We start from the raw sequence: 20,230 nt of genomic DNA on the forward strand, positions 1-20,230 counted from the left end.
CTCTGGGAACACATGAAATGACACGTCTTCAAACAAACACTCTCAGACAGCAATCGGTAGAAACCTGGGTACGTCTCCTTTAAGAAAGAGCGAAGCCCCGCCTCCGCCCCAAGCTGGAGTGTCCATTTCCCAGCGCCCCCTACAGAGGTTTGGCCTTTACTTCCGGAAGGAGGTGGAGGCGACCCTCACTCTCCCGCAGTGCTTACAACATTACCCAGAATGGCCTGCGTTGGGCGACGGCGACCTTCAGCCAATGAGGCCTCCGAAAGGTGGCGTTTCCGTAAGCGCACGCGCGGTCGCGGCGGGACTTCCGTCGTCCTCTTCGTGGCGGTCGTTTTGGCATTTGTCCGGACTCTTTCCTTGGTAGAAAGCAGCTGAGCGATGAGTCAGCATCATCCGTGACTGACTGAGAAGGCGCAAAAGGAGTCTTCCTCGCTGCACAGAGGCTAAGCTGAGGTTCGGCGGCGCCCGGGGTGCCCCGGCCCGGCCCGGAATAAGGACTTCCTCTCCTGTCCCGCTCCGCCCACAGAGTCCGATGGCGGCGGCTGAGCTGACGGCCCCGGCCCAGGTATGTGCCGCGTCCTCCGGACCTTCCCCGCCCTCCCCACGCGAGTCGTAGCACTCCGAGGGCGCCTGGTCGCGGCCCTGCAGCCCAGGACAGGACATGGGGGCTCGCCGGAGGGGCGCCCGTTTCCAACACCTGGTGTGCTAGGAAAGGGAGGGCGCGACTGCAAGGGGTCCCTGATGAGAGGCGCCACTGAGCCCTGGGGCACAGAGGTGACACAGCCAGTGCGAGGGCACCCGGCTCCGAGGCCAGGCATGGGGCTTCAGGGAGGCTTGAGCCCATTTAATACCGCCATGGATGCCCTTCTCTGAGGCCTGGCTCTTCCACGTTTCCCTTGGCTGTAGAGGGGGTTATGAAACCTACGCCAGGAAGGGGAGGGTTTTCCAGTCTCTCACTAGCCTTAACTCCCATCCACAGGTTCTCTGGGTTGCGGAGTGCCATTCCCCCAGCCCTTAGTTCTGAAGACATTGGGTGAACCCCAAGCCCAGGGTTCTATGTCTATGTTAGTCTGTATATAGAGTTGTTCCCATTTCTGGCAGCCAATATGAACAGGTGTGGAAGGTTTTTCCAGAAAGGTACAAGATGTGCAAATGCTTAGGTGCAGTACGGAGCTGGAAGCATTTATGAAGCCACAAGTCTCCTTGCTTTCTGGTGGGAAGCAAAGAACAGCAGGATAGGCGTCAGGACTGCAGTGGCTGCCTGAGAAGTTGAGTGTGTTTTCAGGAGGTAATAGCAAGTTTGAATCAAAAAGTAATTTACCAAGGTCTTCACAGGCTTCATCTGTGTGCACAGTGGGGCACAAACTGTGGGGTTGAGGGAGGAGGAAGAAAAATCAGAGTAGACTAGTCCAAGTGAGGGTTACTGGCCCAGGATCGTGGTTTAGGAGATGTGGTTAGATTCTGGTTGCGCGGTTTCAAAAGGGACAACTAAATTACATAATGTAGGTGGTGAGGGAGTGAAACCGAGGATTCAGAGAAGACCCCCGGGTTTTTGGTATTAGTAGCTGTAGGGAAAGAAGTTTAATCAACTAAGATGAATAAATTGGCAATAGGAGTAATATTCACTAGGGATATCAGGTTTATTTGGGTCATGCTAAGAGTCACATCTTTCAGAGCCTACTTAATGCAGGCGTTAAGTGGGCAGATGAACACGCAGGTCTTGAAATCTAGGGAGTAGTGACCGGGCACGATGGCTCACGCCTGTAATCCCAGCACTTTGGGAGCCTGAGGCAAGTGGATCAGAAGATCGAGACCATCCTGGCTAACACGGTGAAACGCCGTCTCTACTAAAAATAGAAAAATTAACCGCGCGTGGTGGCGGGCGCCTGTAGTCCCACCTACTAGGGAGGCTGAGGCAGGAGAATGGCGTGAACCTGGGAGGCGGAGCTTGCAGTGAGCCGAAATCGCGCCTTTGCACTCCAGCCTGGGAGATAGAGCGGGACTCCGTCTCAGAAAACAAAACCTAAAAAAACAGTAGTTCAGGGTGCAGATATTCAAGATGTGGCTGTTGTGTCCACTGAGGTGAGTGAGCTGTGGGTCACAGGCAGGGCAAGCTCTAGATTTTGGTTGTAAAGCTGTTAGTGGGCCAAGATGGGGAGGAGGATGATGGAGTAAGTGGTCATGAAGGCAGGGTATGAAAAAGACAGTGTAGTTTGGCAGGGGCCAGGGCTCCCAAGAGAAGAATGAACATGAGATGGATGCAAATGCATAGGCCACTCAGGACAGCACTTGTGCTTATTCACCGTGGGTATCCAGGATTTTGTGATAACTTGATGGGGCCTGGGTGTTTCATTCAGGCTTGAATATTAAATTAATGTCATGTGGTCATTTGTGACAGTCATTGTGTGTGAGAGTCATTGTGTAGCGACCAGTGAGGCTGGGATTTAAATGAGCTTTAGGTGTATAGTGACTGCCAAGGGGATGGTAAGTGCAGCACAGAAGTTGAATAGGGCCATGGCGTGAACCCGGGAGGCAGAGATTGCAGTGAGCTGAGATCTCGCCACTGCACTCCAGCCTGGGCGACAGAGTGAGACTCCGTCTCAAAAAAATAAATAAATAAATAAACTGTTGATCTCATTTGTCCAGTATCACGTGTCTGTATTTGGCTGTTGGTTATCCACTCTCTTTTTTTTGGGGGGTGACTCAGTCTTGCTCTGTCACCCATGCTGGAGTGCAGTGGCACGATCTCGGCTCACTGCAGCCTCCACCTCTCCACCTCCTGGGTTCTAGTGATTCTCCTGCCTCGCCTCCTGAGTAACTGGTACTACAGCCCCGTGCCACCACGCCTGGCTAATTTTTTTGTATTTTTAGTAGAGATGGGGTTTTACCATGTTAGCCAGGATGGTCTCGATCTCCTAACTTCGTGATCTGCCCACCTCAGCCTCCCAAAGTGCTGGGATTACAGGCATGAGCCGCTGTGCCCGGCCCAGGTTATCCACTCTTTCACCCAGGTAGCATGTGGGGAGGCCAGGATTTGCCTGTGGTATGGAACGTAGTGGTGGTCACGGTCATATGGCAGTGGGATGTAGAGACCTGAGGTATATGCAGTATAATGAATGATATGCACTTGGAGAGGGAGTGTACCTGATGGCCCCAGTGCCCCCGCTGAGACTTACATGACCTTGGTGATACCAGAGGAATGCTTGTCAGGAAGGAGTGGTTGCCCTTATGCCACGCCCACAGCTTAGATTCATGTATTTGTTCACCTGCCTCTTGTTACTGATGGCTGCCACCGGTGACCAAGAGCCCCATTAGGAGACGACAGCACCAGTTGACTGCTTTCTCCTCTGAGTTGGGGAGCTTGGAAAGAGGATGGGGTAAATGTGTGAGGGGAAAGATTATGGATCCTGAGAGGAGGAACCGTTTGTGGTTTCATCTGTCACCATCCTGGCAGGGCATTGTGACGTTTGAGGACGTGGCTGTGTACTTCTCCTGGAAGGAATGGGGTCTTCTTGATGAGGCTCAGAAATGCCTGTACCATGATGTGATGCTGGAGAACTTGACACTTACAACCTCCCTGGGTAAGGTCCTCACACCCACCTCTGTGCCCCGAGCTAGTCTTTGCTCTTACCCTTTCCCCAGGGACAGATATGTCTTCACAAGAGGACCCTTGACACAGCTTCCTGTTCCTGGGTAGGTGCTGCAGTTGGTAGGGCTGAGGTTGCATGTTGCCTGCTTTTCTCCTTGAGCAGGCAACACCTGCTTCCCTTTCATGTGGAAAGATTCAGAGTCAGGCTTCTTATAGTCAGCCTCATGGATCTCACCTTGTTTGCGTCTCCCTGACCAGGTGGCATTGTCCAGATCTGAGGCTCCTGGAGGCCCTGGAGACCCAGGTTCTACTTCCTTCCTCTAGGGTACACTTCCTCATGCCTGCCTCTGCCAGCAGTTATGTGGACTATGAGTGGCTCTTGCAAAATCCTCCTCTGAATTTCTCCTTGTATTGTTTTCTTTTCCTGTGGGCTATCATATGCAGAGTCATTCTGGGCTGGTCTTGGGTACTTGCATATTCGAAGTTCCATGTTCTTGATCGTAGGGGTCAGGTGGACAGGCCCTATGGTTCTGAGGATGGCTGTGATTCCCCACAGCAAGGTGGACGCAGAGGGATCCTGGCCCTAGGGACCGCCTAAAGGAGGACATTCTGTCAGGGTTATGTCCAAATCATACCAGAAACATATCCTGTTTGACTAATATTTTGGTGCTAATGACATTTGGGGCCAAACCTCATTACTGCCTTTTCTTTCCCATTCTGGACACTTAGCCTGCTTGTCAGCTCTATACCTGGTTTCTGTGTCTCTTACTTGCAGCCTGGGGTTAATCCCCACATCTCTGGACTCCATGTCTCACCCATTTTTCTCACTGCCTTATCTGCAGTGCTCTTCAGTGTTGGCCTCTACATAGTATGTTATGAGGTGTCCAATGTCCACGTATGTCAGCCGCTATTTTATTGTCACACTTTCTTGGACCTGGACACAATGCACGTGTTAGCAGGAGAACAGATCTCACTGAAAATTGCTCTAGAGGAATAAGTTGTGTATCCTGCTTCTTCTCCATGTTTCTCATCCCATGGCTGTGTTTTTTAACTCAGGAGCCCTCCCCAGTTCCGTGATCTTTAGAGGCCTAGTTCTGCTAGGCAGCCCCATCTTCAACTTGAACCCAACACCTTGGTCCTGGAAACAACCCCATGGACTCAGTTCCTGGGTTTGTTGGATATACATTTGTCTGTGGGCTACCCCCATGCCACTAAAGTCAGCATGCTCTTCACCATCATTTTCTTTCTTTCAGGTGGTTGTGGAGCAGGGGATGAGGAGGCACCTTATCAGCAGAGCACTTCTTCACAGTGGGTGTCACAGGTTAGGCTTCCTAAGGCCCTTCCTTCTCCCCAGAAGACCAACCCCTGTGAGATATGTGGCCCAGTCTTGAGAGAGATTTTGCACTTGCTTGAGCACCAGGGAACACACCATGGTCAGAAACTGTATACAGATGGGGCATGTAGGAAACAATTACAATTTACTGCTTACCTTCATCAGCACCAGAAGCAGCATGTTGGACAGAAGCACTTCAGAAGCAATGGGGGCAGAGACATGTTTTTGAACAGCTGCACATTTGAAGTATCTGGGAAGCCCTTTACTTGCAAGGAGGTTGGGAAGGATTTCCTGGCGAGATCAAGATTTCTTCAGCAACAGGCTACTCACACCAGAAAGAAGTCAAACAGAACCAAGAGTGCAGTGGCCTTTCACAGTGTAAAAAATCATTACAACTGGGGAGAATGTGTGAGAGCTTTCAGCTACAAACATGTACGTGTTCAGCACCAGGGAGATCTCATTAGGGAAAGATCTTACATGTGCAGTGAATGTGGGAAATCTTTTAGCACAAGCTGTAGCCTCAGTGATCATTTGAGAGTTCACACTTCAGAAAAGCCTTATACATGTGGGGAATGTGGGAAATCCTATAGGCAAAGCTCTAGCCTTATTACGCACCGAAGAGTTCACACTGGAGTAAGACCTCATCAATGTGATGAATGTGGAAAATTATTTAACAGGAAGTATGACCTTCTTATACATCAGAGAGTTCATACTGGAGAAAGGCCTTACAAGTGCAGTGAATGTGGGAAATCCTTTAGCCATAGCTCCAGCCTCATTACACACCAGAGAATTCATACTGGAATGAGGCCTTATGAGTGCAGTGAATGTGGGAAATCCTTTATCCATAGTTCTAGCCTTATTACACACCAGAGAGTTCACACTGGTACAAAGCCTTATATGTGCAGTGAATGTGGGAAATCCTTTAGCCAGAGCTGTCACCTCATTAAACACCGGAGACTTCACATTGGAGAAGGGCCTTATGAGTGTAGTGAATGTGGGAAATTGTTTACTTATAGATCTCGTTTCTTCCAACACCAGAAAGTTCATACTGGAGTAAGATCTCATGAATGTCATGAATGTGGAAAATTATTTAGCAGGAAATTTGACCTCATTGTACATGAGAGAGTTCACACAGGAGAAAGGCCATATGAGTGTAGTGAATGTGGAAAATCCTTTACCTGTAAATCCTACCTCATCGCACACTGGAAAGTTCATACTGGTGCAAGGCCTTATGAATGTGGGGAATGTGGGAAATCATTTACCCATAGCTCTACACTCCTTCAACACCAGAGAGTTCACACTGGAGAAAGGCCTTATGAGTGCAGTGAATGTGGGAAATTTTTTAGCCAGAGCTCCAGTCTCATTAGACATAGGAGAAGTCACACCGGAGAAAGGCCTTATAAGTGCAGTGAGTGTTGGAAATCCTTTAGTAACCGCTCTAGCCTCGTTAAACACCAAAGAGTTCACACTGGAGAAAGGCCTTATGAGTGCAGTGAATGTGGAAAATCCTTCAGCCAGAGCTCTAACCTCAGTAATCACCAGCGAGTTCACAGTGGGGAAAAGCCTTATGAGTGTAGTGACTGTGGAAAATCTTTTACCTTCAACTCCAACCTCCTAAAACATCAGCATGTTCACAAGGGGTAAAGGTTAGGTAACACACATCGGGCTGTTATGGACTGAGAAGTGTCCCTGCAAAATTCATAGATGTAAATAAATAAATAAATATGTATTTTCAATAACCATGCTTTATATCCAGTATATATTATCTGAATTTTGTTTTATACAAATAAATTTATATGTTTACATACTACTTTGTCTCTCTTATGTCCACACATAAAACCAAATGGTTTCTTTTTAAAAAAAATTCTTTGTTTTTAAATGGACAAATTATAATTGTCCATGTTCCTGGAGTACCTAGTGATGTTTTTTTGATACCTGTAATTTAGAGTGATCAGAGTAATTAGCACGTCCATCATCTCAAACATTCGTCTTTCCTTTATATTGGGAACATTCAGTCTCAATTGCCATTCTCCCAACAACCTGAAATTATATATTATTAACTTTAGTTCTCCTGTAGTGGTATAGAACACTAGAACTTACTCCTCTTGTCTAGTTGTAATTTTGTAGACTTTAACCAATCTTTGTCTATTCCTGCCTACCCCACTACCCTTCCCAGCCTTTAGTATCCTCTGTTCTACTTTTTACTTCTAAGAGATCAACTTTTGTTTTGTGGGGGTGGGGGACAGTCTTCCCCTGTCTCCCAGGCTTTTTTTTTTTTTTTTTGAGACGGAGTTTTGCCCTTTTTGCCCAGGCTGGAGTGCAATGGCACGATCTCGGCTCACCGCAATTTCTGCCTCCTGGGTCCAAATGATTCTCCTGCCTCAGCCTCCCGAGTAGCTGGGATTACAGGCATGTGCCACCACCCTGGCTAATTTTGTATTTTTAGTAGAGACATGGTTTCTCCATGTTGGTCAGGCTGGTCTTGGACTCCCGACCTCAGGTGATCCACCCGCCTCGACCTCCCAAAGTACTGGGATTACAGGCGTGAGCCACTGCACGTGGCTTTTTCTTTTTTTTTTTTAAAGCTTCCACATACAAGTGGGAATGTGCATGTTTATGTTCCTGGCTTATTTCTCTTAAATAGTGTCCTCCATTTCCATCCATGTTGCCTCAGGTGACAGGATTTCATTCTGCTCTTTGAATAGTATTCCTTTGTGCGTATAAACCACATTTTCTTTATCCATTTATCTGTTGTTGGACATCTAGGTTGATTCCATATTTTGGCTATTGTGAATAGTGCTGCAGTAAACAGGGTGTCGATGTATCTCCAATGTGATGATTTTCTTTCCTTTGGATAAAGTCCCAGTAGGGGGATTGCTGGATGATACGGTAGTTGTATTTGTAGTTTTTTTGTGTGTTCTTTTGTTTTTTGAGACGGAGTCTCTGTTGTCCAGGCTAGAGTGCAGTGGTGTGATCTCGGCTCACTGCAACCTCTGCCTCCCGGGTTCAAGTGATTCTCCTGCCTCAGCCTCCTGAGTAACTGGGATTATAGCCGTGTGCCACCACGCCCAGCTAATTTTTGTATTTTTAGAAGAGACAGGGTTTCACCATGTTGGTCAGGCTGGTCTTGAACTCCTGACCTCGTGATCCGCCTGCCTCAGCCTCCCAAAGTACTGAGATTACAGGCGTGAGCCACCATGCCCGGCATATTTACAGTTTTTAGAGGGACCTCAATACTGTTTTCCATAGTGGCTGTACTAGTTTGCATTTGCACCACCAGTGTATGAGTTCCCTTTTCTTGTATTTTGTTGGTTTTTTTTTTTTTTTTTTTTTTTTTTTGAGACGGAGTCTTGCTCTGTTGCCCAGGCTGGAGTGTAGTGGCCAGATCTCGGCTCACTGCAAGCCCCGCCTCCCGGGTTCACGCCATTCTCCTGCCTCAGCCTCCCGAGTAGCTGGGACTACAGGCGCCCGCCACCTCGCCCGGCTAGTTTTTTGTAGTTTTTAGTAGAGACGGGGTTTCACCGGGTTAGCCAGGATGGTCTCGATCTCCTGACCTCGTGATCCGCCCGTCTCGGCCTCCCAAAGTGCTGGGATTACAGGCTTGAGCCACCGCGCCCAGGCTTTTTTTTTTTTTTTCTGGAGACAGGGTCTTGCTCTGTTGCCCACGCTGGAGTGCAGTGACGTGATCTTGGCTCACTACAACCTCCACCTCCTGGGTTCAAGCAATTCTCCTGCCTCAGTCTGCTGAGTAGCTGGGATTATAGGCGCACACCACCTCGCCTGGCTAATTTTTGCATTTTTAGTAGAGACAGGGTTTCACCACGTTGGTCTCGAACTCCTGACCTCGTGATCCACCCAGCTCAGCCTTCCAAAGTGCTGGGATTACAGGTGTGCACCACCACACCCAGCTAATTTTTGTATTTTTAGTAGAGACGGGTTTTTGCCATGTTGGTTAGGCTGGTCTTAAACTCCTGACCTCAAGTGATGTGACCACCTTGGGCTCCCAAAGTGCTGGGATTATAGGTATGGCCACTGCATCTGGCCTCTTTCTTGATTCTTGAAATTTTCCTTACACTGTCACTGAGTGGGTTCTACATCAGAAAAAGATGAATAGGCCAGCTGTAGTGGCTGAATCCTATAATGCCAACATTTAGGGAGGCCGAGGTGGGAGGATTGCTTGAACTCAGGAGTTTGATACCAGCCTGGGCAACATGGCAAAACTGCATCTCTACAGAAAATACAAAAATTAGCCGGGTGTAGTGGTGCACGCCTATAGTCCCAATTACTCCTGAAGGCTGAGATGGGAGGATCACTTCAGCCTGAGAGGTTGAGACTGCAGTGAGCCTTAATCGTGCCACTGCACTTCAGCCTCGGCAACAGAGTGAGACGCTGTCTCAAAAAAGGAAAAAAAAAAAGAAAAGAATGTGGAGATAAGCAGATTTCAAATGTGAAGTGAAAAGCTTTTCATTGTTCAAACCATATTGCTAAGTGAGAAAAGCAAAGTACAGATATGTATAGAATCTATGAGTTTTTTTCCTATAAGATGAAAAACCTATAATATAATTGACACACACTGAATAATGAGCAAAGGGAGACACAATTCTATGAGGATAATACTATACTGCAAATTTCACCTTCTATTTTTACTTATTCATTAAATTACTTATTTAGAGACAGGATCTTGCTCTGCTGCCCAGACTGGCCTCAAACTCCTGTGCTAAAGTGATTCTCCCTCTAAGCCTCCCAAGTAGGTGGGTGAACAGGCACACTTTTTCTCCACCTTGGTATTGTTCAATGTTTTTAATAAAGAAAAAGAATCTCATTTTAATGACAAAACCAACAAGGAGACCATTTTTAATCACATGCTGACCTTAATTCCATGTCTTCTTAGACATCACTGTTAAAACTTCTGGGCCAGGTGAGGTGGCTCACGCCTGTAGTCCCAGCACTTTGGGATGCCGCCTCTGGTGGATCACCTGAGGTGAGGAGTTTGTGACCAGCCTGGCCAAAATGGTGAAACCTCGTCTCTACTAAAAATACAAAAATTAGCCGGGTGTGGTGGCAGGCACCTGTAATCCCAGCTACTTGGGAGGCTGAGGCAGGAGAATGAATTGCTTGACCCAGGAGGAGAAGGAGGTTGCAGTGAGCCAAAACTGCGCCATTGTACTCCAGCCTGGGCAACGAGAGAAACTCTATATAAAAAAAAAAAACAACCCTGTAAAGTCAGCTGGTAGTGGTAACTTACACCTGTAATGTCAACACTTTGGGAGGCCGAGGCAGGGAGATCAGAGATCAGGAGTTTGAGACCAGCCTGGCCAACATGGTGAAACCTTGCCTCTACGAAAAATACAAAAATTAGCTGGGCATGGTGGCAGGCGTCTGTTATCCCAGCTACTCGGGAGGCTGAGGCAAGATAATCGCTTGAACCCAGGAGGTGGAGGCTGCAGTGAGCCGAGTGAGCCGAGATTGTGCCACTCGAGCCTGGGCAACAAGAACAAAACTCTGTCTCATAAATAAATAAATAAATAAATAAATAAATAAATAAATAAGCTGGGCACAGTGGCGTTGTGCCTGTAATCCCAGCTACTCCGGAAGCTGAGGCAGGAGAATCGCTTGAACCCAGAAGGCGGAGGTTGCAGTGAACCGACATGGCGCCACCGCACTCCAACCTGGGACAGAACGAGACTTTGTCTCAAAAAATAAAAAAAAGAAAAAGAAAAACTTTTGTGAAGTGTAAATTTTTGTCACCATCCACTAATATTTCAATAGAGCTATTTCTGTCATCGCATTTATTAGATAGTCGTTGGTAATAAGTTTCTGTAACTGGCATTTCACCTCTTTCTGGTGTCATATTAGTTCCTCATGCAGAACACTCCCCGCTGTCACAAGAGAAACAAATGATAATCACTTCCCAGGAAAGATACAAGCATAATTTAACATACGCCTAATGTCTCCAGGTGGAGATCATCACCGCCATTGCCAATACCAAACTGGGATTTCTCTCATTGTTCTTTACCTGAGACTGACTTCAAGTTCCTAAAATGGGTTGAAAATATAAGTTAGAATACCAAGTAAGGGACATTACCTGAATAATGTTTTGCTCAATGAATTGGACACGATAACTGACTATATAAGCGGGAGAGTTATTTTTCCGTGGGAACGACTGATTCACCTTTGTACTCTTGCTTTAGCCTCTCCTCTATCTTCCTTGGCATGGTCCTATCTGGATTAGTTCTCTTTTGTTCCTGGCAGACTGAAAAACCAACTCTAATGCCTCAGAGTGAGGCGGGAGAATAGGGAATTAGGGGAACCAAGGATGAAGGCATAAGCAAAAGAACAGCAGGTGCAGCTAGTTCTAGGCAAGATGAGGTAGCACACAGGCCACATCCTCACTCCTGTGATAACAAGACAGAAGTCTCCACTTTAGCCTGATTGGTTGTGCACCAATCCTTCATAGGCTTGGAAGCCTTTAAAGAGCTCTTGGGATACTATAAAATTCTAGCTTCTTATTAATGGCAAAAACCGCAATTACTTTTGCAGCAACCTAATAAAACCCTAAAAAACATTGTAATCGGGGCTCTTGAGCCCCTTGGTCGCCTGTTCCCACACCTGCATTCCACTTCTGTGGAGTGTACTTTCACCTCACTAAATCGCTTTCATTGGTTCGTTCTTTCGTTGCTTTTTTTTGTGCGTTTTGTTCACTTCTTTGTTCAATGCACCAACAACCTGGACAATTCACGGTCAAGATTTTCCATCCAGTAACAAGAGTGCATTCATGTGAATTATAACACGGTAATGTTTATCAGTCTCTGCTTCCAGTGCAGGCATTTTGTGTCTAAACGATTGTATAAAGTGATGCACGAATTTGGATTTGTAGCCTTTGGGAGCATTCACAATATTTTTAGCTCCTGGGAGCTTAAATTTCTAAAAATGTGAATTAATATCTTTGCAAACACTTCGGTGGTCAGTTACAAACAAGGATTCCCCAGGAATCTCAATATAGCCTCTAAGGAGGGGCGAGACCATCCTCTGCCCTAAAAGGATGCGCGCTTTAATGAGCCCGCTGAGGTGGAGCTGGGACTTCTCTGCAGAAGCGCCTTTGGGAAGCGGCAGCTTTACTACCTTGGAATCTGGGGAACTACATTACCCAGAAAGCTCTACATTGAATGACAGCACTACAGAACCAGTAAGGGCTCAGAATAAAGGCGTTTCTGTGTGCGCACGTAACGTACTGGCGGGATTCTCAGCGTTCACTGGTAGCGGCCATTTTGGTTAATGTTGGGGGTGTGTGTGCGGTTTGTGAGGTGAGAGGCGCTGGAGCTGTGGGTCCGAACCGCAGTGTTTGAATCCAGAAGTTGGAGAAGAGTCCTTCTCGCAGCACAGAGGCGGATCGCAGGCCCCGTAACGGCGCCCGCCTCTGCCGGCCGTGCTTTCCCCACGTACTCGGATGGCGGCGGCCGCACTGAGGCTCCCGGCTCAGGTAATTGTGCCTTCCCTGCCCTCAGGTCACCTCATCCTAACCCGAGTCCTAAAGCAGCGAGGGAGCGGCGACTGTTCACAGGTCTGCAGCCCGGACCCGGCGTCGGGATACTGAGGCGTTCGCGGGAGAGGTCCCTGTTTCTGACACCTATGGGAAGCGGTGGGGAGAGCGACAGGCACAGGGACCGGCAATGGCCTGGAGTTGAACGGACCCGGGAGGATGGAACCGGGGGTCCACAGGCGCCCGTAGGGAACAATATGTGAGGCGAAGCTTCTCCTGGAAGAGCAGGCTGGGTGCTGTGTATTCACTGTGAAGACGCTAGAAGCCATGGAGAGTTTCGAAGAAAGGAGGGATGCGATCCAAGTCCAGGTTTTTAGTGTTTCCCAAAGGCCAAAGGAAGAACATAGTAGAGGGAATGAGGACCTTGGGGTTCTGGGAGGTTGACTCCTTTGTTGATAGGTCACATAGGTGGTAGAGATGATATTTTGCACTGAGACACGCAGGTCAGACAACCACTCCGAGGTCACCTGGCTCCAGCCATAAGAACAGGTTCAAGGAGACTTGAGCTTATCAGATCCCCTTTGTAATGTCTGCCTTCCCCTCAGACACTCCTGGCTGCAGAAGCACTTAAAGAACCCACTGAGGGGGCCAGGCGAGGTGGCTCACACCTGTAATCCCAGCACTTTGGGAGGCCCAGGCGGGCGGATCACCTGAGGTCGGGAGTTCGAGACCAACCTGACCAACAGAGAGAAACCCCGTCTCTAACAAAAATACAAAAGTAGCCGGGCGTGGTGGCGCATGCCTGTAATCCCAGCTACTGGGAGGCAGAGGCAGGAGAATTGCTTGAACTCGGGAGGCAGAGGTTGCGGTGAGCCATTGCACTCCAGCCTGGGCAACAAGACGAAACTCTGGCAAAAAAAAAAAAACCAAAAAAACAAAAAAAACCTACAGAGGGAACTGGAGGGTGTTCCATTCCCTCACTGGCCTTATTCTCCATTCACATGTTCTCTAGCTTGTGATATCCTGGAATACGGCCATGGATATCTAAAGCCACACCTGGTTCTGTGGGGGTGTGGAGCCATTCAAGAAAGCTTTCACAGAATGACTTGGGAACTGCATTGCTATTGGGAACCATGAGAATTCTGTGGTAATATTGGATCCTGTTTGAATTTGCCAAGCATACTCTGAATTCTGTCAGCCACATTGTGGCATAAGGTCAAAAATGAAAGCCCAATGTGATGGGCCACCTTGATGTGTGGTGATACTGTATGACCTCAGATGGCCTGAGGGCAAACCCCCTTCCCACTCTGTTCTATTGGATAATATATCCTGGCCTAACAACCCTTTTCATTAAGGGATCAGGCAGTTTCTGATTATTATACTTTGTTCTGGGTTTCAATTCCATTTCTACTCAGAATTATTTAAGCAAGTCAGTGGAACCCTCTTGAGAAATCAGGGGCTGTCACACCCTCTTCATCCTACAAAGTGTGCATAACACAGTCCCTGGTTTCCCTCTGTTGTCCACAGTGCAACCCCCATGTGGCCCTGTCTGCCAGGCTGTGAGTTATTTGATTTCGAAATTGCTGTTAATGGCATCTGTACTCTCAGGTATCAGTTGTTTCCCCAACACTATAACCCTAAGGGGTGAATCCCACTCAGCAGTAGAAGGAAAAGAAGGGGATTAAAATACTTTAAGTTGTTGACCAGGCTTCAAGGCTCATGCTGTAATCCCAGCACTTTGGGAGGCTGAGGTGGGAGAATTGCTTGATGCCAGGAGTTTGAGATTAGCCTGGGCAAGTTAGCAAGACCCCATCTCTTAAAAGAAAGTGGTTGATGTTGCACATGTTAAGATCCCATCTCCGCAGAAGGCTGAGGCCTGGGAAAAAAGGGTTTGGAGTTTCCGTGAGCCATGATCACACTACTCCCCTCCAGCTTGGGCGACCAAAGGAGAACCTAACTAAAAGAAACCAAAACTATAATTTGTGTTAAGGCTCAAAAGAGGCTGATGGTTGGGGGATGTCACATTGGGGTGGCCATGGCATGTTCCTGTGCTGTCTAAAGAATAATGTGTAAGGCTGGGTGTGGTGGCTCATGCCTATAATACCAGCACTTTGGGAGGCCGAGGCGGGTAGATCACCTGAGATCAGGAGGGTAGATCACCTGAGACCAGCCTGGCCAACATGGTGAAACCCTATTTCTACTAAAAATACAAAAATTAGCCAGGTGTGGTGGCAGGTGCCTGTAATCCCAGTTACTTGGGAGGCTGAGGCAGGAGAATCGCTTGAACCCGGGAGGTGGAGGTTGCAGTGAGCTGAGATCCCACCACTGTACTCCAGCTTGGGCAACAAGAGTGAGACTCTGTCTCAGAAAAAAAAGAAGGATGTGTATTTAGAGAGGGAGTGTGTCTGATGGACTCAGGCAACTGCATTGGGCTTTATGTGATCTCGGATATACCAGAGGCATTGGCTGTCAGGAGGGGGTGGACCCTTTTATGTTAAGAGCACAGCATAGCCAGGTGCGGTGGCTCATGCCTGTAATCCCAACACTTTGGGAGGCCGAGGCGGTGGATCATGAGGTCAGGAATTCAAGACCAGCCTGGCCAAGATGGTGAAACCCTGTCTCTACTAAAAATATAAAAATGAGCCAGAAGTGGTGGTGGGTGCCTGTAATCCCAGCTACTCGGGAGACTGAGGCAGAGAATTGCTTGAACCCAGGAGGCAGAGGTTGCAGTGAGCCGAGGTCATGCCCCTGCACTCCAGCCTGGGTGACAGAGCAAGACTCCGTCTCAAAAAAAAAAAAAAAAGCGCAGCATAGATCCCTCTTTTCCCCCTACTTCTTAATTGCTGATGGTTATACTGAGTGACCCGTGGGCTCACAAAGAGACAAAGGCACCAGTGGACTAGTCTCTCCTCTGTGCTGAGGATCTTGGGAGGAAGAGGGGCAAGGGGGTGGGGATATGGGACAGGTGGATTGTGGTACCTCAGCATAGGAACTGTTTGTGGTTTCATCTGTTACCATCATAGCAGGGCACTGTGGCATTTGAAGATGTGGCTGTGAACTTTTCCCAGGAAGAATGGAGTCTCCTTAGTGAGGTTCAGAGATGCCTTTACCATGATGTGATGCTGGAGAACTGGGTACTTATATCCTCCCTGGGTAAGTTCCTCACACCCTCCCCTATTTCTTGAATAAGTCTCTGCCCTTCCCCTTTTTTCCCATTGGCAAGACTGTTTTTATCATATCGGGACCCTGGGCACAGCTTCCTTCTCTACTTCTCTGGGTAGGTTTTGTGGTTCATAAGCCTGAGGTTTGTGTACTACCTTCTCTTCTTGAGCAGTCCCAATACCTGCTTTGCTGCAGACTCTCAGGGAAGGAGTCAGAGTCAGGTGTCTCGTAATCAGTCTAATGCATTTCACCTTGCTTGTCCCCTCGTTGCTGTTTGACTTGGTCCAGATCTGAGACTCCTGTGTGTCCAGGTTCTACTTCCTTCCTTTGGCTGACATTACTTGATGCCTGCCTGTGGCAGGAATTGCCATCACTCATATTGTCACTGCCTACATAGACCAAAGGCAAGACCCTCCTTAGAAATTCTGTTTTTAGTAATTAGTTTCCTTTCCTGTGTGTTGTCATGTTTAGAACCACTGTTGCTGAAAACTACCCAGCACATATTGGCAAGAGGAAGAGGATAGGGAATCCAGTGATGTGGCCTTTGTGACCAGCCAGCATTTCAGTTTAATCAGGCGCAAATGGCCTTCCTGGCTTATCAGTATTTGCTGCCACAGAGGCTAGTTGCCCCAGTTCTGCCCTATCTTTGCCTTAGTACTTATGTCATCCAGGTTCCATGTACTACATCGTCTTGGTGGTGGGATGGAGAGTCCTCAGTGCTCCAGAAGAGGCAACTGAATCCAGACTCAGCCTGATGTGCTGAGAGGGAACCTGTCGCTGAGGAGTGGCACCTGGTGGGAGGGCATGAGTTTGAGATTTTAGGCAAATCATATCAGAAACCTATTCTATTTGACTAATATTTTTGTGGCCAGTAGGCACTCACTATTTCTGTCTTTTCTTCTGCATTCTTGAGAGCCTCGAATTTGTCGGTCGTATACCTTGTCACTTGCACTCTGATATCCATCCCCCAATGAATCTTCAAGTCTCTGGACTCCACATCTCAACCATTTATTTTCTCATGTTTCCTTCCGAAGTGCTGTCCAATACTGGCATACACATTGTGTATTAGCAAGTGTATACAAATTGTTAAACTGTTCTGAGCAAGAGCTGTTGTCTTGTAATCATTTTCTTAGGCCTGGACATAGCCTTCTAGATGGCATTAACATGTCATCAGATAATTTCCTGCAGACAAGTGGTTTGCAAAGGAAAGAGTTGTACACCAGGCACATTGGCTTACACCTGTAATCCTAGCACTTTAGGAGGCCGATGTGGACGGATTTCTTGAACCCAGGAGTTTGAGACCAGCCTGGGCAACAAGGCGAAACCCTACCTCAACAAAAAGTAGCTGGGCATATTGGCATGTGCCTGTGGTCCCAGCTACTGTGGAGGCTGAGGTGGGAGGATCACCTGAGCCCAGGAGACAGAGATTATCCCACTGTACTCCATGCTGGATCACAGAGTGAGACCCTGTCTCTCAAGAAGCAAAAAAAAAAAAAAAGAATTGTAGACCCTGGCTCAGTTCTCTGTGTTCATGTATGCTTATTCCCTTCATATCATGGTGCCTACATTCTGTGACCTTTATAGCCCGTTAATGATAGCCTCATCTTCCATGTGAAGCCAACATTCATTCTGTTCCTGCAAATATTTCCATGGAGTAATTCCTCGGTTTGTCAGACACGCTTGTGGGTGGGCTGTGCCTTCCCACCAGAGTTAACTTGAACTCATCAGCATTTTCTTGCTTTCAGGTTATTGGTGTGGATCGGAAGATGAGGAGGCACCTTCTAAGCGGAACATTTCTATACAAAGAGTGTCTCAGGTCAACACTCCTAGGGTAGGTGTGTCTCCCAAGAAGGCCCACTCTTGTGAAATGTGTGGTGCAATCTTGAGAGACATTTTGTACTTGGCAGATCATCAGGGGACACATCACAAGCAGAAACTGCACAGGTGTGAGGCCTGGGGGAATGAATTGTATGATAGTTCAAACTATCAGCACCAGAATCAGTACCTTGGAGAGAAACCCTACAGAGGCAGGGTTGAAGAAGCATTGTTTGTGAAGAGGTGTAAGTTCCATGTGTCAGAGGAGTCATCTGTCTTCATTCAGAGTGGGAAGGACTTTTTGCCCAGCTCAGGATTACTGCAGCAGGAGGCCACTCACACTGGGGAGAAGTCAAACAGCAAACCTGAGTGTGAGTCTCCCTTTCAGGGGGGAAATACTCATTACAGCTCTGGAGAATGCATGAAACATTCTGGCACCAAACACATGCTTGTTCAACAGCAGAGACTTCTCCCTAGAGAAGAATGTTATTGCTGCGAATGTGGGAAATCCTTTATCAAATATGATAGCTTCAGTAATCATCAGAGAGTTCATACTGGGAAAAGACCTTATGAATGTGGAGAATGTGGGAAATCTTTTAGTCATAAGGGCAGCCTTGTTCAGCATCAGCGAGTTCATACTGGAGAAAGACCTTATGAGTGTGGAGAATGTGGGAAATCTTTTAGTCAAAATGGTACCCTCATTAAACATCAACGAGTTCACACTGGAGAAAGACCTTATGAGTGTGAAAAATGTGGGAAATGTTTTACTCAAAAGGGCAATCTGATTCAACATCAACGAGGTCACACTAGTGAAAGACCTTATGAGTGTGAAGAATGTGGAAAATGTTTTAGTCAAAAGGGCACCCTCACTGAACATCATCGAGTTCACACTAGAGAAAGACCTTATGGGTGTGGAGAATGTGGGAAATCTTTTAGTCGAAAGGGACACCTTAGGAACCATCAGCGAGGTCACACTGGAGAAAGACCTTATGAGTGTGGAGAATGTGGGAAGTCTTTTAGTCGAAAGGGCAACCTCATTCAGCATCAGCGAAGCCACACTGGAGAAAGGCCTTACGAGTGTAGAGAGTGTAGGAAATTATTTAGGGGCAAGTCCCACCTCATTGAACACCAGAGAGTTCACACTGGAGAAAGGCCATATGAATGTAATGAATGTGGGAAATCATTTCTAGACAGCTCTGGGTTTCGTGTTCATCAGAGAGTTCACACTGGAGAAAAACCGTTTGAGTGCAGTGAATGTGGGAAATCATTTCCTCAAAGCTGTTCCCTTCTTCGACATAGGAGAGTTCATACTGGAGAAAGGCCTTATGAGTGTGGAGAATGTGGAAAGTCATTTCATCAGAGCTCTTCCCTCCTTCGACATCAGAAAATTCACACTGCAGAAAGACCTTATGAGTGCAGAGAATGTGGGAAATTCTTCTCCAGTCTCCTTGAACACAGGAGAGTTCACACTGGAGAAAGGCCTTATGAATGCAGTGAATGTGGAAAAACATTTACTCGAAGATCTGCGCATTTTAAACATCAGAGACTTCATACTCGAGGAAAGCCTTATGAGTGCAGTGAATGTGGGAAATCCTTTGCTGAAACGTTCAGTCTTACTGAACACAGAAGAGTTCACACTGGAGAAAGGCCTTATGAGTGCAGTGAATGTGGAAAATCATTTCATCGAAGCTCTTCTCTCCTTCGACATCAGAGAGTTCACACAGAAAAAAGTCCTTACAAGTGAAAGAAATTTGGGAAATTCTTTAGCTAAATCTCTGTGCATCCTCTTGATCAGAGAGTTCTTACTGGATCGGGACCTTATGAGTGTGACAAACGTGGGATATTCTTTATGCAGAAGTCTTGCTTTATTACACACAGAAGAGTTTCCACTGCTGAAGTGCCTCTTGAGTGCGACGAATGTGAGAAAGCCTTCCGCCTTCTCTCATTGGGTAACAGATTGTTCTCTTAAGGAAAACACTGTACACATACAGGAAATATTATTTCTTGTAAAACATAACACTGGAGGAGATGCCTTATGAGGGAGCCATCTGCCTAAATTGAATGACATACATCCAGCATCTGCATAAACTCGATTATGTTAGAGCTGCATGGCATTTTTCACCCTGCCGTGTTCCCTTGCCAGACTTAAGTGACGGCCAGTTATCTGGCAACCATTCTATGTCGGCCACGAGGCAGGTGTTCACCGTGCATCTTTCACTCACCCCATGATGTTCCGGAAGTAAACCTTGGTTGTCTTTCATTGGCCAGAAGAATTGGTGAGTAATCTCAGCTGTCATTCCTTTCTCATTTATTTCTGATGAGTGAGACCATGGATCTATCTCAGTACTGGACCGGAGGAGTCTTCTGTCAGCTTGAAAAGATGGACTACCTTTTTCAGGGACCTTATGGGTCTCATGTGATTCTTTAAGTGGAATTTTTCCGCCTCTTAAGTTCCAAACAAAGAACATTCTGCCTCCCATTGCTCTGATTTGTGCAATGACTAAGGCCTTATTGTTTAAGCTTCCTTCAATCTTGAGAGTTATATTTACTCTTTGGGGTGGTTCTGAAACAACTGGGTTCTGATGTCCTAAAGGGGCAAACAACTTTTGTTGGGATCACTGAACTTGGAGTGCCCCAGAGGGGACAGTATGATGACAGAATATACTGTCTCTTCACTTGTGGCATAGTTTTCATGGCTGCCCAAGGCCTCCAAAGACTCCAGAACTTTATGGTCCTTATTTGTTGACTAGATACTCCAATAATTTCTGGGTTTATAGATCAACCTGAGAAGGGAACAGTGTTTGTGACTTCCTTTGGTGCTTCTGAGATCAACATGAGATTTTTCTCT

At 47.2% G+C, this 20,230-nt stretch overlaps 2 protein-coding genes across 13 annotated transcripts in view; both read left to right on the forward strand.

Moving 5' to 3' along the window:
• Window positions 1–229: 229 nt before the first annotated feature.
• On the forward strand, window positions 230–6,735 carry ZNF256 (zinc finger protein 256). 3 transcript variants are annotated; one of them, XM_073015819.1, is made up of 4 exons: window positions 230–568; window positions 3,458–3,584; window positions 4,846–4,913; window positions 5,091–6,735. In XM_073015819.1, the coding sequence occupies exons 1-4, from the start codon at window positions 536–538 to the stop codon at window positions 6,567–6,569; spliced, it is 1,707 nt and encodes a 568-aa protein (XP_072871920.1). In that variant the 5' UTR covers window positions 230–535; the 3' UTR covers window positions 6,570–6,735. The 3 variants fall into 3 exon arrangements, with proteins under 3 accessions (XP_072871920.1, XP_007996559.3, XP_072871921.1); XM_007998368.3 differs by having other exon boundaries at window positions 232–568; window positions 4,846–6,735; XM_073015820.1 differs by lacking the exon at window positions 3,458–3,584 and having other exon boundaries at window positions 235–568.
• Window positions 6,736–12,156: 5,421 nt separating this feature from the next.
• The window catches only part of LOC103235422 (uncharacterized), a 31,433-nt gene continuing 23,359 nt past the window's right edge, over window positions 12,157–20,230 (forward strand). For 9 of the 10 annotated variants that reach the window (XM_073015826.1, XM_073015824.1, XM_073015827.1 and 6 more), the window contains exons 1-3: window positions 12,157–12,405; window positions 15,429–15,558; window positions 17,313–19,658. In XM_073015826.1, coding sequence (XP_072871927.1) covers window positions 12,373–12,405; window positions 15,429–15,558; window positions 17,313–19,126 — 1,977 coding nt within the window. In that variant the 5' untranslated portion in view covers window positions 12,157–12,372 and the 3' untranslated portion in view covers window positions 19,127–19,658. The remainder of the gene's footprint in view (window positions 12,406–15,428; window positions 15,559–17,312; window positions 19,659–20,230) is intronic. The other variant, XM_073015828.1, reaches the window with a different exon arrangement.

This window comes from Chlorocebus sabaeus, chromosome 6, assembly GCF_047675955.1.
Source record: "Chlorocebus sabaeus isolate Y175 chromosome 6, mChlSab1.0.hap1, whole genome shotgun sequence".
Classification (NCBI taxonomy): domain Eukaryota; kingdom Metazoa; phylum Chordata; class Mammalia; order Primates; family Cercopithecidae; genus Chlorocebus; species Chlorocebus sabaeus.

Coding starts and splice junctions, on each gene's coding strand:
- ZNF256 (XM_007998368.3), top strand. CDS start 536: ATGGCGGCGGCTGAGCTGACGGCCCCGGCCCAG. Junction 569..3,457: donor AGCTGACGGCCCCGGCCCAG/GTATGTGCCGCG, acceptor CCATCCTGGCAG/GGCATTGTGACGTTTGAGGA. Junction 3,585..4,845: donor GACACTTACAACCTCCCTGG/GTAAGGTCCTCA, acceptor TCTTTCTTTCAG/GTGGTTGTGGAGCAGGGGAT.